This window comes from Aptenodytes patagonicus, chromosome W, assembly GCF_965638725.1.
Source record: "Aptenodytes patagonicus chromosome W, bAptPat1.pri.cur, whole genome shotgun sequence".
Classification (NCBI taxonomy): domain Eukaryota; kingdom Metazoa; phylum Chordata; class Aves; order Sphenisciformes; family Spheniscidae; genus Aptenodytes; species Aptenodytes patagonicus.
The window spans coordinates 47,464,672-47,485,263 of record NC_134981.1 but is presented as its reverse complement, the minus strand read 5'-3'; the positions used below and the strand labels follow the sequence as shown (position 1 = coordinate 47,485,263).

General features: G+C 37.8%; 1 protein-coding gene across 3 annotated transcripts in view; it reads right to left on the bottom strand.

Moving 5' to 3' along the window:
• LOC143172195 (transportin-1-like) overlaps nucleotides 1–20,592 on the bottom strand; it is a 137,667-nt gene that overhangs the window by 25,261 nt on the left and 91,814 nt on the right. For all 3 annotated transcript variants that reach the window (XR_012997309.1, XM_076361437.1, XM_076361438.1), the window contains exons 6-15: nucleotides 20,014–20,120; nucleotides 18,752–18,885; nucleotides 16,208–16,289; nucleotides 15,354–15,476; nucleotides 11,300–11,418; nucleotides 7,358–7,418; nucleotides 6,519–6,690; nucleotides 3,752–3,904; nucleotides 1,677–1,902; nucleotides 546–717 (exon numbers count right to left, since the gene is read on the bottom strand). Coding sequence is in view for 2 of the 3 variants with exons in the window: in XM_076361437.1 (XP_076217552.1) it covers nucleotides 546–717; nucleotides 1,677–1,902; nucleotides 3,752–3,904; nucleotides 6,519–6,690; nucleotides 7,358–7,418; nucleotides 11,300–11,418; nucleotides 15,354–15,476; nucleotides 16,208–16,289; nucleotides 18,752–18,885; nucleotides 20,014–20,120 (1,349 nt within the window). In the remaining variant the exon portion in view is untranslated. The remainder of the gene's footprint in view (nucleotides 1–545; nucleotides 718–1,676; nucleotides 1,903–3,751; nucleotides 3,905–6,518; nucleotides 6,691–7,357; nucleotides 7,419–11,299; nucleotides 11,419–15,353; nucleotides 15,477–16,207; nucleotides 16,290–18,751; nucleotides 18,886–20,013; nucleotides 20,121–20,592) is intronic.

Here is a 20,592-nt window from a genome sequence, read left to right as displayed (position 1 = left end):
TGCCTGTGTTATCTGTGCTTTGTCCAAAGGATTCTGTGTTTTTATATATAAAATGCACGTCTGTCCCACTCTCTGATAAAGCAATTTCTAATGATGATGTGCTCCAATACATTGGAAAGACACACAGAGCAGCTTAGCTATACCGAAAGTGGTTACAAAAAAAAAAAAAAAAAAAAAAAAAAAAAAATCGGTCATTAGAAATTAGCACACACATTCCACCAATTTCTTTAAAGTCCCATTTCATATCTATATTGATATATGTATCTCCTGAAAAAACTCTGAAAATGAGAAAAAAAAGTCATGATGAGAAGCACATTTCACAAGCCGCCACACACACAATTGTTTATTCAAAATGGGGAATATTTGTGTAGTGGGAAAAATTACATGCAGTCTATGTATTTCACATGTAAATATTTATTATTATTGAAGCCTACACAGAAAGGTCAGCATTTCTGTTTTAGAACATGTAAAGCACACTACAAAACCCACCAAACCAGTTTTTCAATATATGACAAGTGCTTCTACAGAACATAAGGTATACTCACTGGTTTATTTAGATGATGTCCTACAGAATCTGCTAGAGTTCCTATAGCATCATAAAGAATGAGCAGGTTTTTATGCTGGTATTTACTAAATGCGAAGACCAAAGTGTCAAGTATATACGCAAGATAAGGAACAAGCTCTGTACAAGCTTCCTCTTCTAGAGTAGCAAAGGCACTGAATGACAAAAAACCCACCCCAAACAGGTCAGTCAGTATCTTCGAAAAAACAAAACAAGACCACCCCAAAACGCCCCACACTACCCATTTCTGTTTAAACATAGAACTGTATTTAGTCCTCAAATTCATCCAAGGTATGTTTTCAAAATGGTATTACAGAGATAAACTCAATCTATTTTGATTGAGCACAAAGATTCAGCTCTTACATTGTGATCAGCAAAATTTAAAAATATTCCTGTAAAACCTGTTATGTATACGTGTTACAGATCTAATACTGCTTTATCAAGAAACTTTCTTGGCAGTCTGCTGTGTACACTCCTGCCCCACACAAACTGACAAGTAAAAGCTTTATTTGCTGAGCTTCCTGCACAAGAGGTGTACCCATTTCATTAATGGTGTGTCCATTATTTTTTTTTTTTTTTTAAATCAGCAGACAAGAGGGAGAAGGGAATCTTACCTCCAAGGATCTCCTTTCAAGAGAAAGGGAATATCCCTTGAAATAACTGTAACCCAAATGTTTTGGTAATCCTGAGCTAAATATAAACAACATCACTAATGCAACGATAGGATAGTTTTATTTATCATCAATATTGACCTTGTTCATAGGCATATAAAAGCCAGATTTCTGGTCAATGAAACTTCAAATACTGAAAATAAACAGGTGTCACATACAGATCATTTCTTTTACTGCAACAGATTGTTTAGTTTGGCGATTCATATACTCTGAAAACAAACTGAACAAGAGAAATTCAAATTAACTTTTTTCATATTATTACAACTCAAAGTAATTTGTGACTACTTCAGAAGAAGCTGAACCTACTCCAATTTAAAAGGAAAAAAATAAAATACATTAAGAGCTAGAAATGGAGTCATGCATTCATCGATAAAGGCATTAAAACAGTTTCCCATGAAAAAGCAGTGTCATGGACAGTGCTTTTTGTTTAAGCTTTGGCTCACCTGCAGGCAGCTTCTTGTACTCTCTTGTTGCTATCCAGAATACGCTTTAGCAACTCAGTCATTAATGGCTTCAAGTATGTGTCTGGGGGTTGACTAACTACCCAGTGTGCATAGCGACTAAGAGTCCAGCATGTAATGGAGCGCACAAGAGCCTTTTTGTTAGAGAGGCACTGAATAAGGTGAGGGATCAGCTCAGGAAGATATGGAATCATTCCCTGCATGCAGCCTAGAAAGAAAAATATAGCTATTATAGTACGAGAATTAGAAAATGTAATAGAACATTTTGTTATTTCCTAGAAGGGACATATTTACATCCTCTATCATGTAGAAATACATTTTAACAATATACAAAGCAAGCCTACCTAATTTATGTTAAATCCTAAAAAGAAACCTCACCACATAAACAATAATTAAAATCCCCAATCAAATTTACATTCATTTCAACTACATTTCTACTTCAGTGCTTCCCCAATCCCCAGAAATTCTGCTTTATTAAATGGAGCACAGCAAGAACATCCAAATAAAATTAGTTTATCGTCATGGTTTAACCCCAGCCGGCAACTAAGCCCCACACAGCCGCTCGCTCACTCCCCCCACAGTGGGATGGGGGAGAGAATCGGAAGAGTAAAAGTGAGAAAACTCGTGGGTTGAGATAAAGACAGTTTAATAGGGAAAGCAAAAGCCGCGCACGCAAGCAAAGCAAAACAAGGAATTCATTCACTACTTCCCATCGGCAGGCAGGTGTTCAGCCATCTCCAGGAAAGCAGGGCTCCATCACACATAACGGTTACTTGGGAAGACAAAATGCCATAACTCCGAACGTCCCCCCTTCCTCCTTCTTCCCCCAGCTTTTATTGCTGAGCATGACGTCATATGGTATGGAATAGCCCTTTGGTCAGTTGGGGTCAGCTGTCCCAGCTGTGTCCCCTCCCAACTTCTTGTGCCCCCCCAGCCTACTCGCTGGTGGGGTGGGGTGAGAAGCAGAAAAGGCCTTGACTGTGTGTAAGCACTGCTCAGCAGTAACGAAAACATCCCTGTGTTATCAACACTGTTTCCAGCACAAATCCAAAACAGAGCCCCATACTAGCTGTGAAGAAAACTAACTCTATCCCAGCCAAAACCAGCACATTCATAAAGCTTGGAAGTCTTATGCCAGTCTACTCGGTGACCAAGACAACAAGTAGAGAAAGATTAGGCCTTGATAACAAATCATCATATCATTAAAAAGGATTCCTTAAGAAATTTAATTTTCTTCTTGTTTTCTCCTAATATCACACAAATACTGACCAGCAATAAAAGCTACACACTTCAAGGCAGCAAGGGCAGATTTGTCAGAAGTACTAACTTTTACCTTGCTTGACTTGAAATCAAAACCAACAAAAAAGTTTTCTAGCAACAAAGAAAAAGTAGAATCATAGAATCATTAAGGTTGGAAGAGACCTCTAAGATCATCGAGTCCAACCGTCAACCCAACACTACCATGCCCACTAAACCATGTCCCTAAGTACGTTCACTAGGCACTGTAGGAAAAGATAGGTAATCCAGGCACGGACCCAAACATATTCCTTCAGTTTGCAAAATGGACAGAGATGCTGGAAATACAGGCAAAAAGCCAAGCGCCTGTGAGTAAATACAAAGAAATGGAAGTTATCACATTTAAATCAGAGAACCATCCACAAAAAGCATCTCAGGGCACTGAAGTCACAGGACCAGTCTTCTCCACTTCTGAAAACACTGAATGAAATGTAAGGCTTAAATTTATTAAACATTCCTCTTGTATCAAATCAAGGTAGTACTTCATGAGAGACCAATAAATATATGCTGCAGAGTTAAGAAAGGGAGGAATAAAAGAAATTATCTAAGTTATTTAGCCTCCAAAACATGCATAGATTTGAAAACAAAAAATTAAACAAATAACTGCAGTCACCAACTAGTAGATGTAGAGATTAATCACTAAAACCAAATCAGCTAAGGACGTATACTTGTTTGCACAAGTAAATTCACCTAGAAGGAATCACAGAGCTGCTTTAGAACCAACCAAAAATTCAGCAACCTGATATGCACTGTTGCCTTACCTTCAGCAATTGCTCCAAGAACAAGGATACCAGATTCTTTAAGTACCCATTCGGGATGGAAGAGCAATTCCTTCAAAAGGGGCAAGATGTGTGGCAGAAGTTCATCACGAAATACATTAGCCAGGACATCTAGAGCAGCAGCAGAACATTTCCCTGAGGGGAATTAACAGTGTTAATCTCTGCTTATTATACAAGCAGTTGTAGTTAGACAGTATAATCCTCATTTTAACTTTGAGCTGCCAGGGCATTAGGAGGAAAGATACTTCCATTTCATTACAATACACAGGGATCCACTGTGCTCTAGTACAAAGTCACAGCTCTTAGAAAGCCAATTCTGCGGCATTTTTATAGCCACTAAAAGGACTTATACGCTGGGGATATTAAAACACTGACAGGAACCACACCATTATATTGCAACATTATATACACTACATAATTTCAGGATGGTATAACACTATAGAAGAGGGAAGGTCTGTTACATGAATGTAACATACTGAAGAAACTAAGGAGAAAGGAGAAATAGCTTAAAAATATTAGCAATTGATTAAAAAGAAAATGTTCAAACATGATCCATGTCTCAAAAAAAAAAAAAAAGGCAAAATTATTAATCTCTAGAGACCGAAAGAAATTCGCTGGCCTCTGCTCTGAGCTTTTATATCTTACTCCTAATTCTGTGATGCACCAATACAAAGAATACCACCTCGAAATTTGTTTGAAAGTTTTTAATCTCATATTTTTAACACACAAAAGCTCATAAAAGAACAACTTCAAAACATGATTCAGAAATCCTTACTCTGGTTTTCTGCTGTAGTGTTGTCATGTCTAGAAAAATAATGCTAAGATGGATTTATAAAGAATCATAGAATCATCACAGAATAGTTTGGGTTGGAAGGGACCTTTAAAGGTCATCTAGTCCAACCCCTCTGCCGTGGGCAGGGACATCTGCAACTAGATCAGGTTGCTCAGAGCCCCGTCCAACCTGACCTTGAATGTTTCCAGGGATGGGGCATCCACCACCTCTCTGGGCAACCTGTGCCAGTGTTTCACCACCCTCACAGTAAAGAAATTTCTTCCTTATATCTAGTCTAAATCTACCCCCCTTTAGTTTAAAGCCATTCCCCCTTGTCCTGTCGCAACAGGCCCTGCTAAAAAGTCTGCCGCCATCTTTTTTATAAGCCCCCTTGAAGTACTGATAGGCTGCAATAAGGTCTCCCCGAAGCCTTCTCTTCTCCAGGCTGAACAACCCCAACTCTCTCAGCCTTTCTTCATAGGAGAGGTGTTCCATCCCCAAATGGGATAATAAACAAAAAAGTGCAGTATAAATTCTGTAATACGAATGCTTGTATTTATTGTATTTATACTGCACTTTTTTGTTTATTATGATCTCAGTTCCTTCTTAATCTGTCAGAAATGATCCAAATGGAACAAAAGTATATACAAGACAGGTAATCAGGCAAAATATACGTAGTAAATGTAACATGCAAAAATCCTAAACTGGACCTAAACTGCTAGTGGGCCCAAACAGGACACAGATAAGTTTTCAGCTGGGAGGTAGCAACTACTAGAATAGATAATAAATACAAAACTTTTTCTGCTCTGCTCCTAGATGATGTCCAACAGGTTTGAATAAAACAAAACATGAGCCCTCAACTCAGAGCAAATCTCCACTGCAAAGCAATAAGAAACAGCACAGACTCCCCAAGACCAGCACCTGCTGCTTTCAGCTAAGACTGTTTCAGCTTTCTGCTAGAGGAAAAAAAGGCAGGCTCCCATATTTAGTTACCAGGTCTCATTAGTAAGCAATGCTGCTAATTGTCAGGCTGCGCTGATGTTTCCTCTCTGTTCAAATTGGAAGTCAAATATAGAACACTGGATAAGAAATAGGGCACAATTCTGAATTTCAGATAATCCGAATTCTCTCAAGTCCAGATGACATACATCAAAACAGGTTTCTTAACTGTTCTGTTCTCTCTCTCTTTCCTAGTCAGCTTTAGCTTCCTCACCATCTTAACCAAAACTGTGGACCACAGGGCACCCTCTGTTATTTCAGCTATGTTTTTCAGAAAATATGTATTTAATTCTGCAATCTCTACACATAACAACTACAAGAACAGCATTATTAATTTAAAACTATAAAAAAAAGATACTTTACAAAAGCAAGCATATTTGTGCTTATTTTCTTCTAAAATAATAATAATTTAAAAAGTTTAGATATGTCTCAAAGTTGTTTGATCTACAAGCTTCAAGATACATTCATCTGTACTACATCTGAACTACTGGTAATGGCTGTCAGTAGTAGCATGTTCAAATGGAGAAAAAAAAAATCAAACACACAAACCAGATTTAGAGGGAAGACTGAAGTAAAAGAAAGCATTATTAAGCTTCCTCAAGCTAAGAACAATGTGTAAGACTTTTTTTTTTAATAAACAGGTGATCCATGATTTGTATTATCTTGTAGAATTAAAATTCAAAATCCAAAGCTTCTGTTGAATTGCATCCAGTAGATGTTTGCAGCTCTACCAGCCATATTCGAAATAAGAAATAAGCTTACAGATGGCTAGCTTTTGTCAATACAGTTACATAGCCAACACATCACCTGAAAGACTCCCCCTCTGCCCCAAACCACCAATTATATCAGCAGATAGTTCTTTTTCTATTCAAAAGCAAAGCCTCAGTATTCCTATACACAAACTCATCTTTTTACTGTGGTTCTTGTATTATGCAAGTAGCTATATTTTAAAACATTTTACACATTACTTTGACATACTTAAATTCCAGTCAGAAATAGTATCATCATCATCATCAAGATCATCGTCATCATCGTCATCATCTTCAATACCATCTTCTTCATGTTGCTGAGCTACCGTCCGTGAACGATGAAAACGAGGTCTTATGTCCTGTTCACTATCTGGAATAGCTTCATCTTCTTCAACATCCCCCTGTCATCAAAATGTTTTATCAGATAAACTAGTGAAACTATATTGCTCAAGGAAGTTAAGAATGTAGTGTAAATTTTAGTTCAAAATTTTATAAGCGTATGAAAGATTCACATCCCACTTGTGCTGCCCAGCTAACTAAAAATGCCATTGTTCCTGCATTCTGCTACAGTATTTACCAGAAAAATGACAGGAAAATAGAAGCAAGAGAGGTAAGCTCACACAAAAGCACAAAGTATCCTTCTTGTTAAGAAATTACTCTTGATGGGAATGAATTAGAAGGAAGAAGAGATAGAGAAATTCTAGTACACAGACACATTCTAAAATGTGATGGAAAAAGCTGTGTAGTTCAAGCTAGAAGGGCATTAGAATTAATTCTGAACATTTTTTTAGGCTGCATTACTGCAGTAATTCATGGGTAAAAGTATCCCAGCTCTGCCAAAGTTGGGTGGGAGGGGACGGGGCAAAGCAGGAAAGCCCATAGATTATTTTCCAACAAACATGGCAGCAGTCGCATTTAGTTTTTGGAACAGCACACCTTGCCCCAGAAAGCTAAATCTGCATTAAACAGATGGCAGACCAGATCTGGCCTACCAGCTCAATCATTCTGATTTACAGGTCAGAAGCTAACCAGGTATTCTTACTGAGTATAAAAGAAATCAATGCTTACCTTCAACAGAATAATATCGATCTCTGAATATTTCATACCATTTACCAGCACAGGTATCAGTCTACAAAGAAATATTGATACATGTCAAGAAGGAAGACCCTGGTAATTACAGGCCTGTCAGTCTCACTTCAGTGCCTGGTGAAATTATGGAGAAGGTCATTCTGGGAGTTATTGAAAAACACTTGAGAGACAATGCAGCCATTGGTCATAGCCAGCACGGGTTCACGAGGGGAAAGTCCTGCTTAACTAACTTAATTTCCTTTAATCACAAGGTCACCCATCTAGTTGGCCAAGGGAAGCCAGTAGATGTGGGGGTTTTTTGGATTTTAGCAAAGCTTTCGATACTGTCTCTCACAGTATCCTTCTGGACAAAATGCCCAGCACGCAGCTAGACAAGTCCATAATACGTTGGGTGAGCAATTGGCTGGCGGGTCGGGCTCAAAGAGTTATAGTAAATGGGGTTACATCAGGCTGGCGGCCAGTCACCAGTGGGGTCCCCCAGGGCTCAATTTTAGGGCCAGTGCTCTTCAATGTTTTTATAAATGATTTGGACGCAGGAATCGAATGTGCATTAAGTAAGTTTGCCAACGATACTAAACTAGGAGGAGCTGTGGCCTCCCTCGAGGGTAGAGAGGCCTTACAGAGAGATCTGGATAGACTAGAGAGCTGGGCAATCACCAACCCTATGAAATTTAACAAGAGCAAGTGCTGGATTCTCCACCTGGGATGGGGTAATCCTGGGTATACGTACAAATTGGGGGACGAGAGGCTGGAAAGCAGCCCCGCGGAAAGAGATCTGGGGGTTTGGGTTGATGGCAAGTTGCATATGAGTCAAGAGTGTGCCCTGGCAGCCAAAAGGGCCAACCGGGTCCTGGGGTGCATCAAGCCCAGCATAGCTAGCTGGTCGAGGGAGGCGAATGTCCCACTCTACACTGCACTGGTGCGGTCCCACCTCGAGTCCTGTGTGCAGTTTTGGGCACCTCAATATAAGAAGGACATCAAACTATTAGAGTGTGTCCAGAGGAGGGCGACCAAGATGGTGAAAGGCCTTGAGGGCAAGACTTAGGAGGAGCGGCTGAGGTCACTTGGCTTGTTCAGCTTGGAGAAGAGAAGGCTGAGGGGTGACCTCATTGCAGTCTACAACTTCCTCAAGGGGGGCAGCGGAGGGGGAGGTGCTGATCTCCTCTCTCTGGTGACCAGCGAGAGGACACGAGGAAATGGAATGGAGCTGCGTCAGGGGAAGTGCAGACTGGACATTAGGAAAAGGTTCTTCGCTGAGAGGGTGGTCGGTCACTGGAACAGGCTCCCCAGGGAAGTGGTCACGGCACCAAGTCTGTCAGAGTTCAAGGAGCATCTGGATGACGCTCTTAGTCATATGATTTAGTGTTGGGTAGTCCTGCGAGGAGCAGGGAGTTGGACTCGATGATCCTTATGGGTCCCTTCCAACTCAAGATATTCTATGATTCTATGTCAAAATAACACACAAGTAAAGCAAGCTGGTTTTCAGTTACCTGGGCCATAATTTTGGTTGTAACCACCTGCCTCAAACAACAACAAAAAACAAACAAAAAAACCCAAACAAAAACTTAGCCTGATAACAAAAGCTAGTACCTTAAACCATACTCCATTTCATGAGGTTCATCAATACTTTGTAATCTGAAAAAGTGTTAATTTCTAACTAGCGGTAGCCAGATGGCACAACCAGTTTTACACTTTAAAAACAGGATATTCTTCCACATGATGAAATTTATTCTGAAGCACCTTTCAGAAATTAAGTCTAAAGCTTTTCAGTAAGAATTCAAACTCCCAAAATATGCTTGATAAACAAGTTATTAAGTTGGCTCTCACAAATAGTATTTGTCACTTTATTTACCTGTAGCTGAAGACTCTACCTCACTACTCTTAAGGATGGAAGTCTAACTACATTAAGCCCTTCTATCCTTCTGTGATTACTTCAAGTATCACCCCTTAAGACAAGTCCCCAACATTGCAGAGATCTTGACATTAGTCAAGTCATTAGTCTATATTAGAACTTTACTTAGTTATTAAACTGGTTATGGCCACGGGACTCCAACGGTACTGATGTACTAGGGGGAAAAAAAGTCAAATACTTCACATAAACACATTCACTACAAAAATAAATCCATAAAAATAAAAATATGTATTACAAGCCAAATCAAGCTAATACTGAAATCACCATGGACTGACCCAGCACCAGTGACAGACTCAATCCCTGTAAATTCTGCAGCTGAGGAATATTGTTTCTGAAGGTACTCAGGCCAGCAATAATATTCACGCATCTCAATGGCTCGTTATCTTCTAAACTTTTATTGAAAGAATAGTAAGTATTCAGATTAACGCCCATTCATTGGCATTTCTGCAGCATACTTCATGAAGTATGCAGGAGCTATGTATTTTGTAAGAAAGTCTATAGGAGCAAAATGGAACAAGATATTAAACAAACAGGTTTTTAGAAGATCTTGTCCCACTTAATCTAATATAAAAAATTTAAGATTATCATCAAGTATTGGCAAATTTATATAGCTCCCTAGTCAAAAAGGACTTGCCAACAAACAAGTTGCTTTCAACAAATATGACATTGAAAGATGAGAGATATGTAATGTTACTCTTATCTGTTTTTCTAGAAATTTAAAAGCTTCTTAAAAAAACCCACAAAACCACCAACCACAACAACCGAGGATAAAGCTGTTGCAATGTCAGTGTTCATGTAGGCCAGAAGAGGTTTAAGTTTTGTACTGAGAAGGTGACTAGTATTAATATGTGTGTTGGGAAGGGGGTAGGTAGAATCAGGAACTGTGCTATCATTCTTTTGTCTTTTGAGCTATAAGAGTAGGAGTTAAGTAAAAACATTTTAAAACTTAACTTAAAAATAATTTCTCATAACATTGGTTCTCCTTTTTTCAACTCCTATTCCTGTACTGCTACAGTACATGTTTTAATCTCAATTCTCTGCTTTCTAATTGCTTATGAAAACTGATATTTTGACACACACCCTTTTTTTAAATTTTTTAAATTGCTTTACATCTAAAATGGTCATATTTGCTGAAAAGAATGCGTCTCTTCTCAACATCTTGACTGGAAGAACAGAATCACAAACAGAACTGCTCTAGTATTTTCAAAAACCTTCCATGCATATATCAAAAACAGAGTCTCCATTTACTGGGAACACTGAAGAATTCGTTTCCTATTGCAAAAGTCTTCAGATTAGTCTGGAAAAAGTTATGAGCACTGTTGCAGACATGCAGATGTTTAAATCTCAAATATGGATATTCATTCCCATTCAATCAAGGATCTACGTTTTAAGGCTTAGGATAACTTTTTGAAACTTACAAAAAAAAGTTTTTGAAACTTAAAAAACTACCATCAGTCTGAAGAAGTATGAAGAAACACATTATACATGCTTTCTTCAAGTTTAAGTTGCAGTGGCAATTGATATGAAATTGATTCCTAAATCTAAATGATCTTGTCATTTTGTTATGTTCTTCATAAAGGTGGGGAACCCTTGGCATGACTATGCACATAGAAGCATTGCACAGAGATGCTCACAATAGCAGTTGTCAAGACAACGCGTTCATGGTACATCAGATATTACAGGTAATGTCACATAGAGATGTTTGTTTAAGCTTAAGTGCACGTTAGTATACCTTTGCATCCATCTGATGGATGGAGCTTAACAGGCTGTTAAGCTTGAGGTAAAGCACCAGTGACACAGTTTAGGTTGCTTCTGGAGCTGAGTCTGAAATCCTCAGAAGTCTTTTCAGTGACCTCTGTGCTACAGCCATTTTTAATATGCACAAGAAACTCCTTCTAAGCATACAGCAAGCTAGATACAGTCTCTATAAGAGTAACCAGGAACAAGTCAACTGAAGTTTAAAGATGACTATTTCAAAATAACTAGGAGTTGTAATTCTTAATACTTACTTAGTAAGATGCCGACATAATACATCTTTACAAATTGGCTGTTCAGCCAAAGTTAGCCAAAACTCGCAAGCCTCCAAAGCCACATTTTCATCTTGGTCCTGGGTCCTTTGAAGCATATACTACACAATATAAAAAAAAATTACTTGTATAAGATATAAGTTTTAAGTGCCCAGAAGAAGCTATCAACATTACAAAGTGTGTTTGCAAAAACAGACTATGCTACCAGAGTAATTTTGTTTCTTTGGAGAGAGGGGAAGAAACAAATATAAGAGACTACTTAAGGCTATGGTGAGAATAAGCCAAGAGATTTATTTCTTAATGCTAGATGGTTCAGATTCTAATATTCTTCACTGCTTAAGTGAGAACATTATTACCAAGAAACTATAGACAGAGACCCAAGATAATAAACAGCAGTTTCCTGAGAAGTTTTTTTTTTTAATTATTATTTTACATCCCCCCCCTTTGCCCTTTTGAATAAAAAGGTACAACTATACACTTAGTAAGATGGAAATACTTTTTATATCCAGTACCATAAAAAAGCTTCCCTTTCAAATCTTGATTACCTGACAGGTTGCAATTAAGTAGAACACATAACAGGGAAAAAAGGTCTCACTTTTTCTAGCATGAATGGTAATTCAGAGATTCAGTATCAAATCTTTAAGCTTGCTGTTAAAATTTAATCCCCCTTAAACAAAAAATAATCAAATGCCTGCATAAAGAGAAAGCTTAAGTATACCATGGCTACATCAGTTTCTTATACACAACTGCCAAAACAATTTAGGGAAGATGCTTGCAACTTCCAAAATAGTAATTTCTGCGTTCTTCCATGCCAGCCCTTATTTCTGAAACAGTTGGTTCTTCCACTCATTTTAGAAGCCTCATGAAAGTCCATGCAGCTACCTTTCCTCACACATGGATTTAAAATGAGCAAAAGAAATCCTTCTTCAGAATACCATTTTATTCTCTAAATTAAATAGAAAGGGGTGACCTATATTATCCTTATGCATTTCAGGGATGCAAGATTTGCCACAAACACACCCCTTCCTACAGAACTGCACTAAATTGCAAGTGTTTCCTAAAGGGTCACTACTGCGATTAAGAACTCATAGTAACAGAAATGCCACTCTATTCTGAGTTATCAAGATTACAGCTTGAAAAAGTTGAAAAACGTCCTACCCATTGCAAGCAAGGCTTCATTAATGCACCTGAAGTGATTTGGCATTTTTCCCCAGAGGGCTTGAAAACCCACTATTTTGTTGTATCCAGTTATTTGTCACAAAGACAAAAACAGAATGACAAAAAGTAATCTCTGTTTGAAGGTGCTCCTCACACTGCCATTTCCTCTTTAAGTATGTATTATAGTATACGCGCCATGAAGTTAGATAGCAGTAGATTGATAAGGCTACTTACACTCAGTGGTATAAGATAGCCATATACACAGCCTGGAAATAATAGAATCATAGAATGGTTTGGGTTGGAAGGGACCTTACAGATCATCTAGTTCCAACCCCCCTGCCATGGGCAGGGATACCTTCCACTAGATCAGGTTGCTCAAAGCCTCATCCAACCTGGCCTTGAACACTTCCAGGGAGGGGGCATCCACAACTTCTCTGGGCAATCTGCTCCAGCGTCTCACCACCCTCACAGTAAAGAATTTCTTCCTAATATCTAATCTAAATCTACCTTCTTTCAGTTTAAAACCATTATCCCGCATCCTATCACTACACTCCCTGATAAAGAGTCCCTCCCCATCTTTCCTGTAGGCCCCCATAGTAAGAACAGTGATACTAGTAACAAAGTGTGGGAAGAGTATTTGAAGGCTTTTTTTTTTTTTAATATGATCATGCCAAATTTTAATAAGTACTTTTAATGATAAGCTATAAAGTTCTACTGACTTTAGGCAATGGAAATAGTTGCTTCATAACAATAACTTACAAAATAGCATAGGAAGATTATTCAGAACTGGTTTGCATACTCTGTAACAAAGTGTTGCATTAGTCTTGTTACATCAAACCATCAAGAAAAGAATAGCGTGATGCACAAAGCATTAAGAACACATCCTTTGAGCAGTAACAGACGTTTTTATCTGAAGAAAGCAACAGGATGCACACAAACTTATGACTTTAGCAACAAGCTGAGTTTCTGTGTTATAACTTCAAAACATCAATACACTATTCATTCATTACAAGTAATCTCATTATGCATTGTATAATAAAAATTCAGGACTTCTATTAAGAAAGATCTTAGGAGCCACGTGTTTGGCTAAGTATGATCTATGAACATACAAGTGCAATCTAATAACTGAAATCTGTTAGGTCAGTCTACTCCTGACATATCCTGTTGTCATGTTCTCAGACAAAGGAAGGAGAAAAAAAAACCACCACAAAAAAATACACATCTGCTTCTGCTCACCTGGAAGTACATGCTCAAAAACCCCACTGAAATCCAAACTCGACCATTCCTGTATGCTCCAGGAACTTGGCAAGAAAGTTAATACTAAACCTGTCTGTTTCAAAAGCATGATGCTGGCCAAGACCTTCTGTCTTAGAATCACTACTGGATCATTAATATTCTTAACTACTTTAAAAGCGATTCTCCATAAACATAAAAAACCCCCATCATGTGGATACAAGTTTCTCTCTTTTTAAGACTTCCTTCAGTTAGAGCAGCCACCATCAGCACCATTCAGCTTGGAGGTATTCAAGCTTCAAAGGGGCAAAACCAGACTCATTTGAATTTTGAACAATAGTCAGTTCTGAGATATTACATTTGCACATACCAATATGTATACAGAACTGGGGAAATCAGTAACAGTACACAGTAGTCCCAAAACTGGGGGGGAAGTTTAAACTTTGTTATAGAACAAAAATTCACTACTACTGTCTTTTGTAGAGAAGAAGCCTAGTAATAGTTTTTCCAACAGCAAAATACTGGATACAATGAGAATACAATCTTGGATCTTCTTCTGGTTGGTGACATCATTTCTACCTGCAAAGTCCAGAAGTTCCTTACTGATCTTAGGAGGGTGAAGAGCCAGATAAGTTATCACTTGTTGACAATATAATCTCCAAAGCTTTATTCTCTCTCTCTCAAAAAAACCCAAACCCAACCAAACAAAAGAAAAAAACACCTCAAGTAGCAACAATCCCTACTTGTCCTGTGTTACATGAGAACATGTCTGCCGGAGTGGGTGTCATGGAATTCCAGACAACACATAGGAAGACTAGACAGCAGGCCAAGGCTGTCACGGGTCGCCTCAATTTTATGCCTCTCTCATGCCTTTGTCTAGGTGCAAAAAAAAAATTAACTCCTTCTTTGTGTTGTCTGGACCTAGCCCTTATGGAATTTGACACTGGGTTATGACCCACTTGTTCACATGAAATCTGCATAAGAATCATACTGATCTTAGCTATATTTCCAGTCTAGCAAGTAGTGCATGTAAAGGCTACCTAGAAACTGCCAGTATTTCCCAGAAACACGGAAATTACAACTCAAACAGTTGAGCAGACAAAAACCAGCTGATTGGTCCTCTGGTAGGCAAGTCTGCACTAATCTAGAATGATAAAGGAACTATCAAATGACACTAACCTCTACAACTGAATGCAGTGGCAGGCAGCTTTGTTAGTAGCTCAAAGAGCATCTCAGCTATATAAAATAACATTCCTTATCCTTGTTGTGGTCAAAAGATCCAAAAAAGGTGACAGCTTCAATATGTAAACTGTAGCAGTATCAGCCCTAGAACTAAGATTTTTAAAATGATCTTCTCACTTGTGGTCAGGCAATGCTTGGCTGCTCCATGGTATAGCTGATCCTGGCCATTTCAGGATCAATTAACTTAATGAAGAATGAACAACTGCCATATGCATTGTCTGTCAAATACAATGTCAAGTTGGCAATTAGCTAAAAAGAAGCTTTCACAACCTCAATCTTGAAGGAAAACGAAGAGTAGGCAAGCGCAAGAGTAACACGCCTGTTCTGATGAATGCTTTTAATTTGTTATTATTCCTGCAACCCCAAACATGTTTCAGCATGCAATCTGGGAAATGAGACTCACCTCAACTATACTAATCATATGAGGAAGCAGGCGATCCATTCGAACTTCCAGCAACATTACCAGAGCACGGCAAACATTTTTGCGTACTTCAGGCTCCTCATCACCAGCCAGTGCAAAAAGATTCTGTTGGAATGTAATACCAGTCGAAAAGCCTCAATTCATCTAGTTCAACTTGTATTTAGTTTGCCAGTAATGTCAATTTAAAGTATGCAAACATGTACTTCTGTACCCTCCCACCCCACACCTCAGAATACCATATTATTTCTGAAAGACATACGGTTTAGCAAATGAACTCTTCAGACTCTCAATGTGTATTTGTTACCCAGTGTTTTGGTCATGTGTACATTAGACACAAGAACATTATTTCCTGAATTATTTTTTTTCTTCCCGTAAACATTAATGAAGTTCTGAAGCTAGAAAACTCCTTCAGTAAATAACAGCAGCAAATAAAATACTCTAGATAACCCAGAATATCACCCTTCTGATCCACATTCAGTAGTAGTATTCAGAGAGACCCATCATCCAGACTCAGTTACATGATGATCCCCGTACTGAACTCTCCATCACAGGTAAGTGACAGACTGCTGCCAGTACCTTTATGCAACAAAAGTTTCCTCTATTTATGAAAAGGAAGCATCTTTCAAAATACTATTTCTTGGGCTGGGAGAGTGCTTAGACTAATCTGAGCATAAGCATACAGAATGAACTTCAATCCATGGGGACTGAAGCTAAGAATGGGAAGCCAGCAATGTGGAGTTTGGGGGTAGTGGTGGTTGTAAAACATTATTCAAAGCTCTTGATAAATCAGATATATAATTTGACTTAACCCCCCCCAACCAAGAATGCACACTCACCTCAATAAAAGAATCTATGTGCAACATAAGAGCTTGAGTTCTGCTGATGATAAATTGATTGACACATGCAACAGCATGAGACCTACAAATGGAACAGTTAAAATATAAATTTTTCATGACTTAAACATTTTCTAAACTGTACACAGACATCAAAAACATTAGGAAACAAATCACATTGTCCAAGCATCTTCTAGAGGCAAGAGGGAACAAATCTACACATCTATATTGTTACCAAGAAAAATTACTAAACCACATTTTTAAGTACCACCTTATACTCCGATATATCTAATAAATAATTTAAAATAAAGTATTCAGTAAATAAAAACCAGAGCAGGATGACTATACCTGGCACATTTATTCTGAACAGCACGAAAGGATGTTCTTTTTCAGTATATTATGATTATTGATCTTCTCTGATATTAACAATTCCATACAAGTCAACATGGTGAAATTTTAGCACGCCTTTCTTCGTTGCTAAGTATCCAACTGCCTTTGCAATATTTTTAGTATTTAATGAGACCAATATGCATCAGTAATATAGTTGTAGCTTAGAACAAATACACACTTGCGTTAGGATACATACTAAAACACTCGTGGTAGAAACATACTAAAAGTGAAGAATTGGTTCTTCTATTCCACTTCATGCAAAGTCATTACTTACAAGTCTTTTTCATTCTCAGAGATACAAAAGCCAAATTATGTAAGTAAAGGCACAAGGCAAAGCTACCTTTAAAAGCCTTTGAAGATCCATTCAAGTATTTTTACTAATGTAACTCCAAACATCTAGTCTGCTCAGACATTTCTTGGAAGACAGTCTCATAAAACAGTGTTCAAAAGTTGTCTCTCGACAGATTTAAATATAAAGTATTTTACTGACACTACTAATATTCTTCATACTTCAGCACTATGTACTGAAACCAGGCCGTGGGTCAGCAGGTGATCTGCTTTAAAGTTGAAGCTGGTTTAACTATCTCAAAGCCACAAACATCACAGCATACAAAAAGTGAAAGACTGTTTAATGTGATAAGGAAAAAAAGGTTTTTCTCCATCTTTCCCAGCTCCAATGAAGTATTAAGCTTATCTTTCCACAAGTGCAAGTTCATGCTTTGTTATATATTTTTCTTAGAGCGCATCTATTTTAGGTGAGATTCTAAGTCTTATTTAAATCCTATCATGATATATTACTAGTTATACTCTTCCTTTTAATCTTCACCATCTACTACTGTTGGTAATAATTGTCGCCTCCAAGTTGTAGAATCTTTCAATAAAGTTTTCAAACAGGAGTTCAAAAACACATTTCACAGAATCACACAGAATGGTTGAGGTTGGAAGGGACCTCTGGAGGTCTTCTTGTCCAATGCCCCTGCTCAAGTAGGGCCACCTAGAGCCAGTTGCACAGGACCACAACCCAATGGCTTTTGAATATCTCTCCAAGGATGGGGACTCCACCACCTCTCTGGACATCCTGTGCCAGCACTTGATCACCCTCACAGTCAGAAAAAGTGTTTCCTAATGTTAAGGCAGAACCTCCTGTGGTGCAGTTTTTGCCCATTGCCTCTTGTCCTGTCACTGGGCACCACTGGAAAGAGCCTGGCTCCATCTTCTTTGCACCCTCCCTTCAGGCATTTATATACATTGATGAGATCCCCTGAGCCTTCTCTTCTCCAGGCTGAACAGTCCCAGCTCTCTCAGCCTTTCCTCATAGGAGAGAGGCTCCAGACCCTTTATCACCTTCGTGGCCCTTCACTAGACTCTCTCCAGTAGCTCCATGTCTCTCTTGTACTGGGGAGCCCAGAACTGGACACAGTATTCCAGGTGTGGCCTCACCTGGAGGGTGAGGGGAAGGATCACCTCCCATGCTGGCAACACTCCAGCCCAGGATACCATTCACCTTCTTTGTGGCAAGGGCACATTGCTGGCTCATTTCAGGGTAAAAGCTACTGTTGATAAATATTAGCAATAAGAAGTTAATTCTGGAATTTTTCTTCTATCCTATACTTCTGTTACTTTGGAGAGATTAATACTGTATTAAAGTAAAAAGATGTTGAACCCATTTAATTTGATCCAGCTGAAAGAGAAAGAACTTTCTAAGTTTTGGTGCAGTTAAAAAAAGCAGAAAGATATTCTTCTGCAAGAACTCAGAAACTATTATCAGCAAACAATATTTTACTCTCTCATTGCTGCAGTCATTAGAAAATGAATGCAAGATAGTTCTTTCTAATCAGAATATGAAATTCTAACCACAGCACTGAAATTTTCATAATAATATGCAAAATCTTAAAAGAAAAAGTTTGATTTTCAAAGTCAGACAGATTCTGGATTTGGAAGATGTATAAAGAGGTGAGGCTGATCTATTAAATAAGCAGATAAGCATGGAAATTACTGATGCATGAAATCTCTGTGCCTTCTCTTCTCACATTTGCGCATGCAGGATCATTTAAAAAAAAACCTAAGAATGTTTTGAACTGATCTACAAAATATCAACCTTGCTGCTCATGTAAATAAATTTTTAACAGGTAACTTTAGTACAACACCTAAACCTACCTTATTTTTGGACTGCTGTGCTTGAAGAACTGCAAGAATTTAGGTATCATGATATTGAGTGGTCGGTCCAATACATCGCTATCTAAAATTTCAGCAGAATCTTCACATATCTTCTGAAGAGCACCAAATGCACCCTGTTTAAAAAAAAAACAAAAAAAAACCCCAAAACAAAAAAAACTACAAACAAACACCCCCCCCCCCCCCAACTGTTCTTTTACATTTTGAAGAAAGCAACATTTCAGGTTTTGTACAGAACAGGTAATTTTAGCACACCACCATAGTAAATGTAGCTAACTAAATATGGAGTTAAATTAAAACATCCTTAAATGCTTTTTATTTAAGCACTTTATACTGTCATCTGTAAGCTCTCAAGCTGGATGAGTCTATAATAGAGAAGTGGTAATTTTAATTTTAGCATTCAATGCTCATTTATTCAATCATATTTTAAAAAATGCTTAAAAGCAAGATCTTATTTGAAAAATAAATGACAAGTTGCAGAAGCATCCAATTTAATTTCATATACAGTTTTATTTCCTTTAATGGTTTGTTATAGGGCAAAACAGAACTCTGGGCATGATGGTCAGTTTGAGTTTTCTTTTCAAGTGTTTTTTCTTTCTTTTTCGTAACAAAAAAGCACTAAAACACTACATAACAGCATGACATCTTGGACCACCATCATATCTCTAAGGATTATTTTATACAAAATGCTTCACACACTTATGGAGACAGCATTAAGTAATTAAAATTATGTTTTTAAAAAATCAGACAAGACTTTTTTTCCTCATAGCCTAAAACAGTTGAGCCGGTATTTATTTATTTTCCTTCATAAACACTGAACAAAAAAAGTTAATTTCACACTAGCCTGATATAGCAATGACAGATCACGTTTCCAGATTAAGTTATAAGAAGAATGAACAACACTACTTTTAAGTAAGAGAAAATTCAGGGTCAACTTGATGACGCCTAAAAGATTGGGCATCACAAAGTGGTAACTTTAGGACACTTCTCAGCTGAGATGCTATGACTACCCATCTACAGTCTTATTCTACTTTTACGCAAAGAAAACAAATTAATTTGAATGAACACTAAGAACATAGAATGTAGGTAGAATAAAAAGTATCAAATTTGAGCCACTGTTCTCTGAAGAGATTATATACGTGCGTATACACACACAAAATACTACACATATATATAGTATCTATGAAGAGAGACAAAAATAATCAAATTTAGATGATAATCCATTTCAAAATAAGTCTCCTTACCTCACAGGTATTGTAATCTTCAGAATCCAACAGGCTGCAAAGCTTTGGTAAGAGTTCAGGCCAATTCTGTAATTCCCCTTTTGAAGCAATGGTTGTTATCAGAATGCCTAAGTGAATCAGAGGAATAAAGGAAACAAGATCTCAGATATCTTCACGGGTTTCACACTAATTTTTCTCATTTTACTCCTCTCAAAGATCTAAGGAGTTAAGAAATTTCTTGTTTTATTAAGAGCTGGCAAGCATAAAAAGAGGAAGTACATTTAATTACAAATGGTATTTTAAGGGCTTTGAAATGCAAAGGCAGGTTGTTCTTTGCTGCTACCATGAAGGGCTCAGATGTGAGAAGTCAAGCACAAAGTAATTCCAGTTAAGGAAATAATCATGCCCAAACACTGCAGGGCAGGTTCTGCTCTAAGTTTACTAAAAACTGTACAAATCTTGACCTCCAGTAAACATAGAGTATCCACCTCAAGTCACCTCCTCTTTATTATGATACAAAAGCATGAACATGGGAAGCTGTAATTCAATAAACTTATAACCCAATGGTAAATTATGTGTTCACAACTTTACTATGTTTAC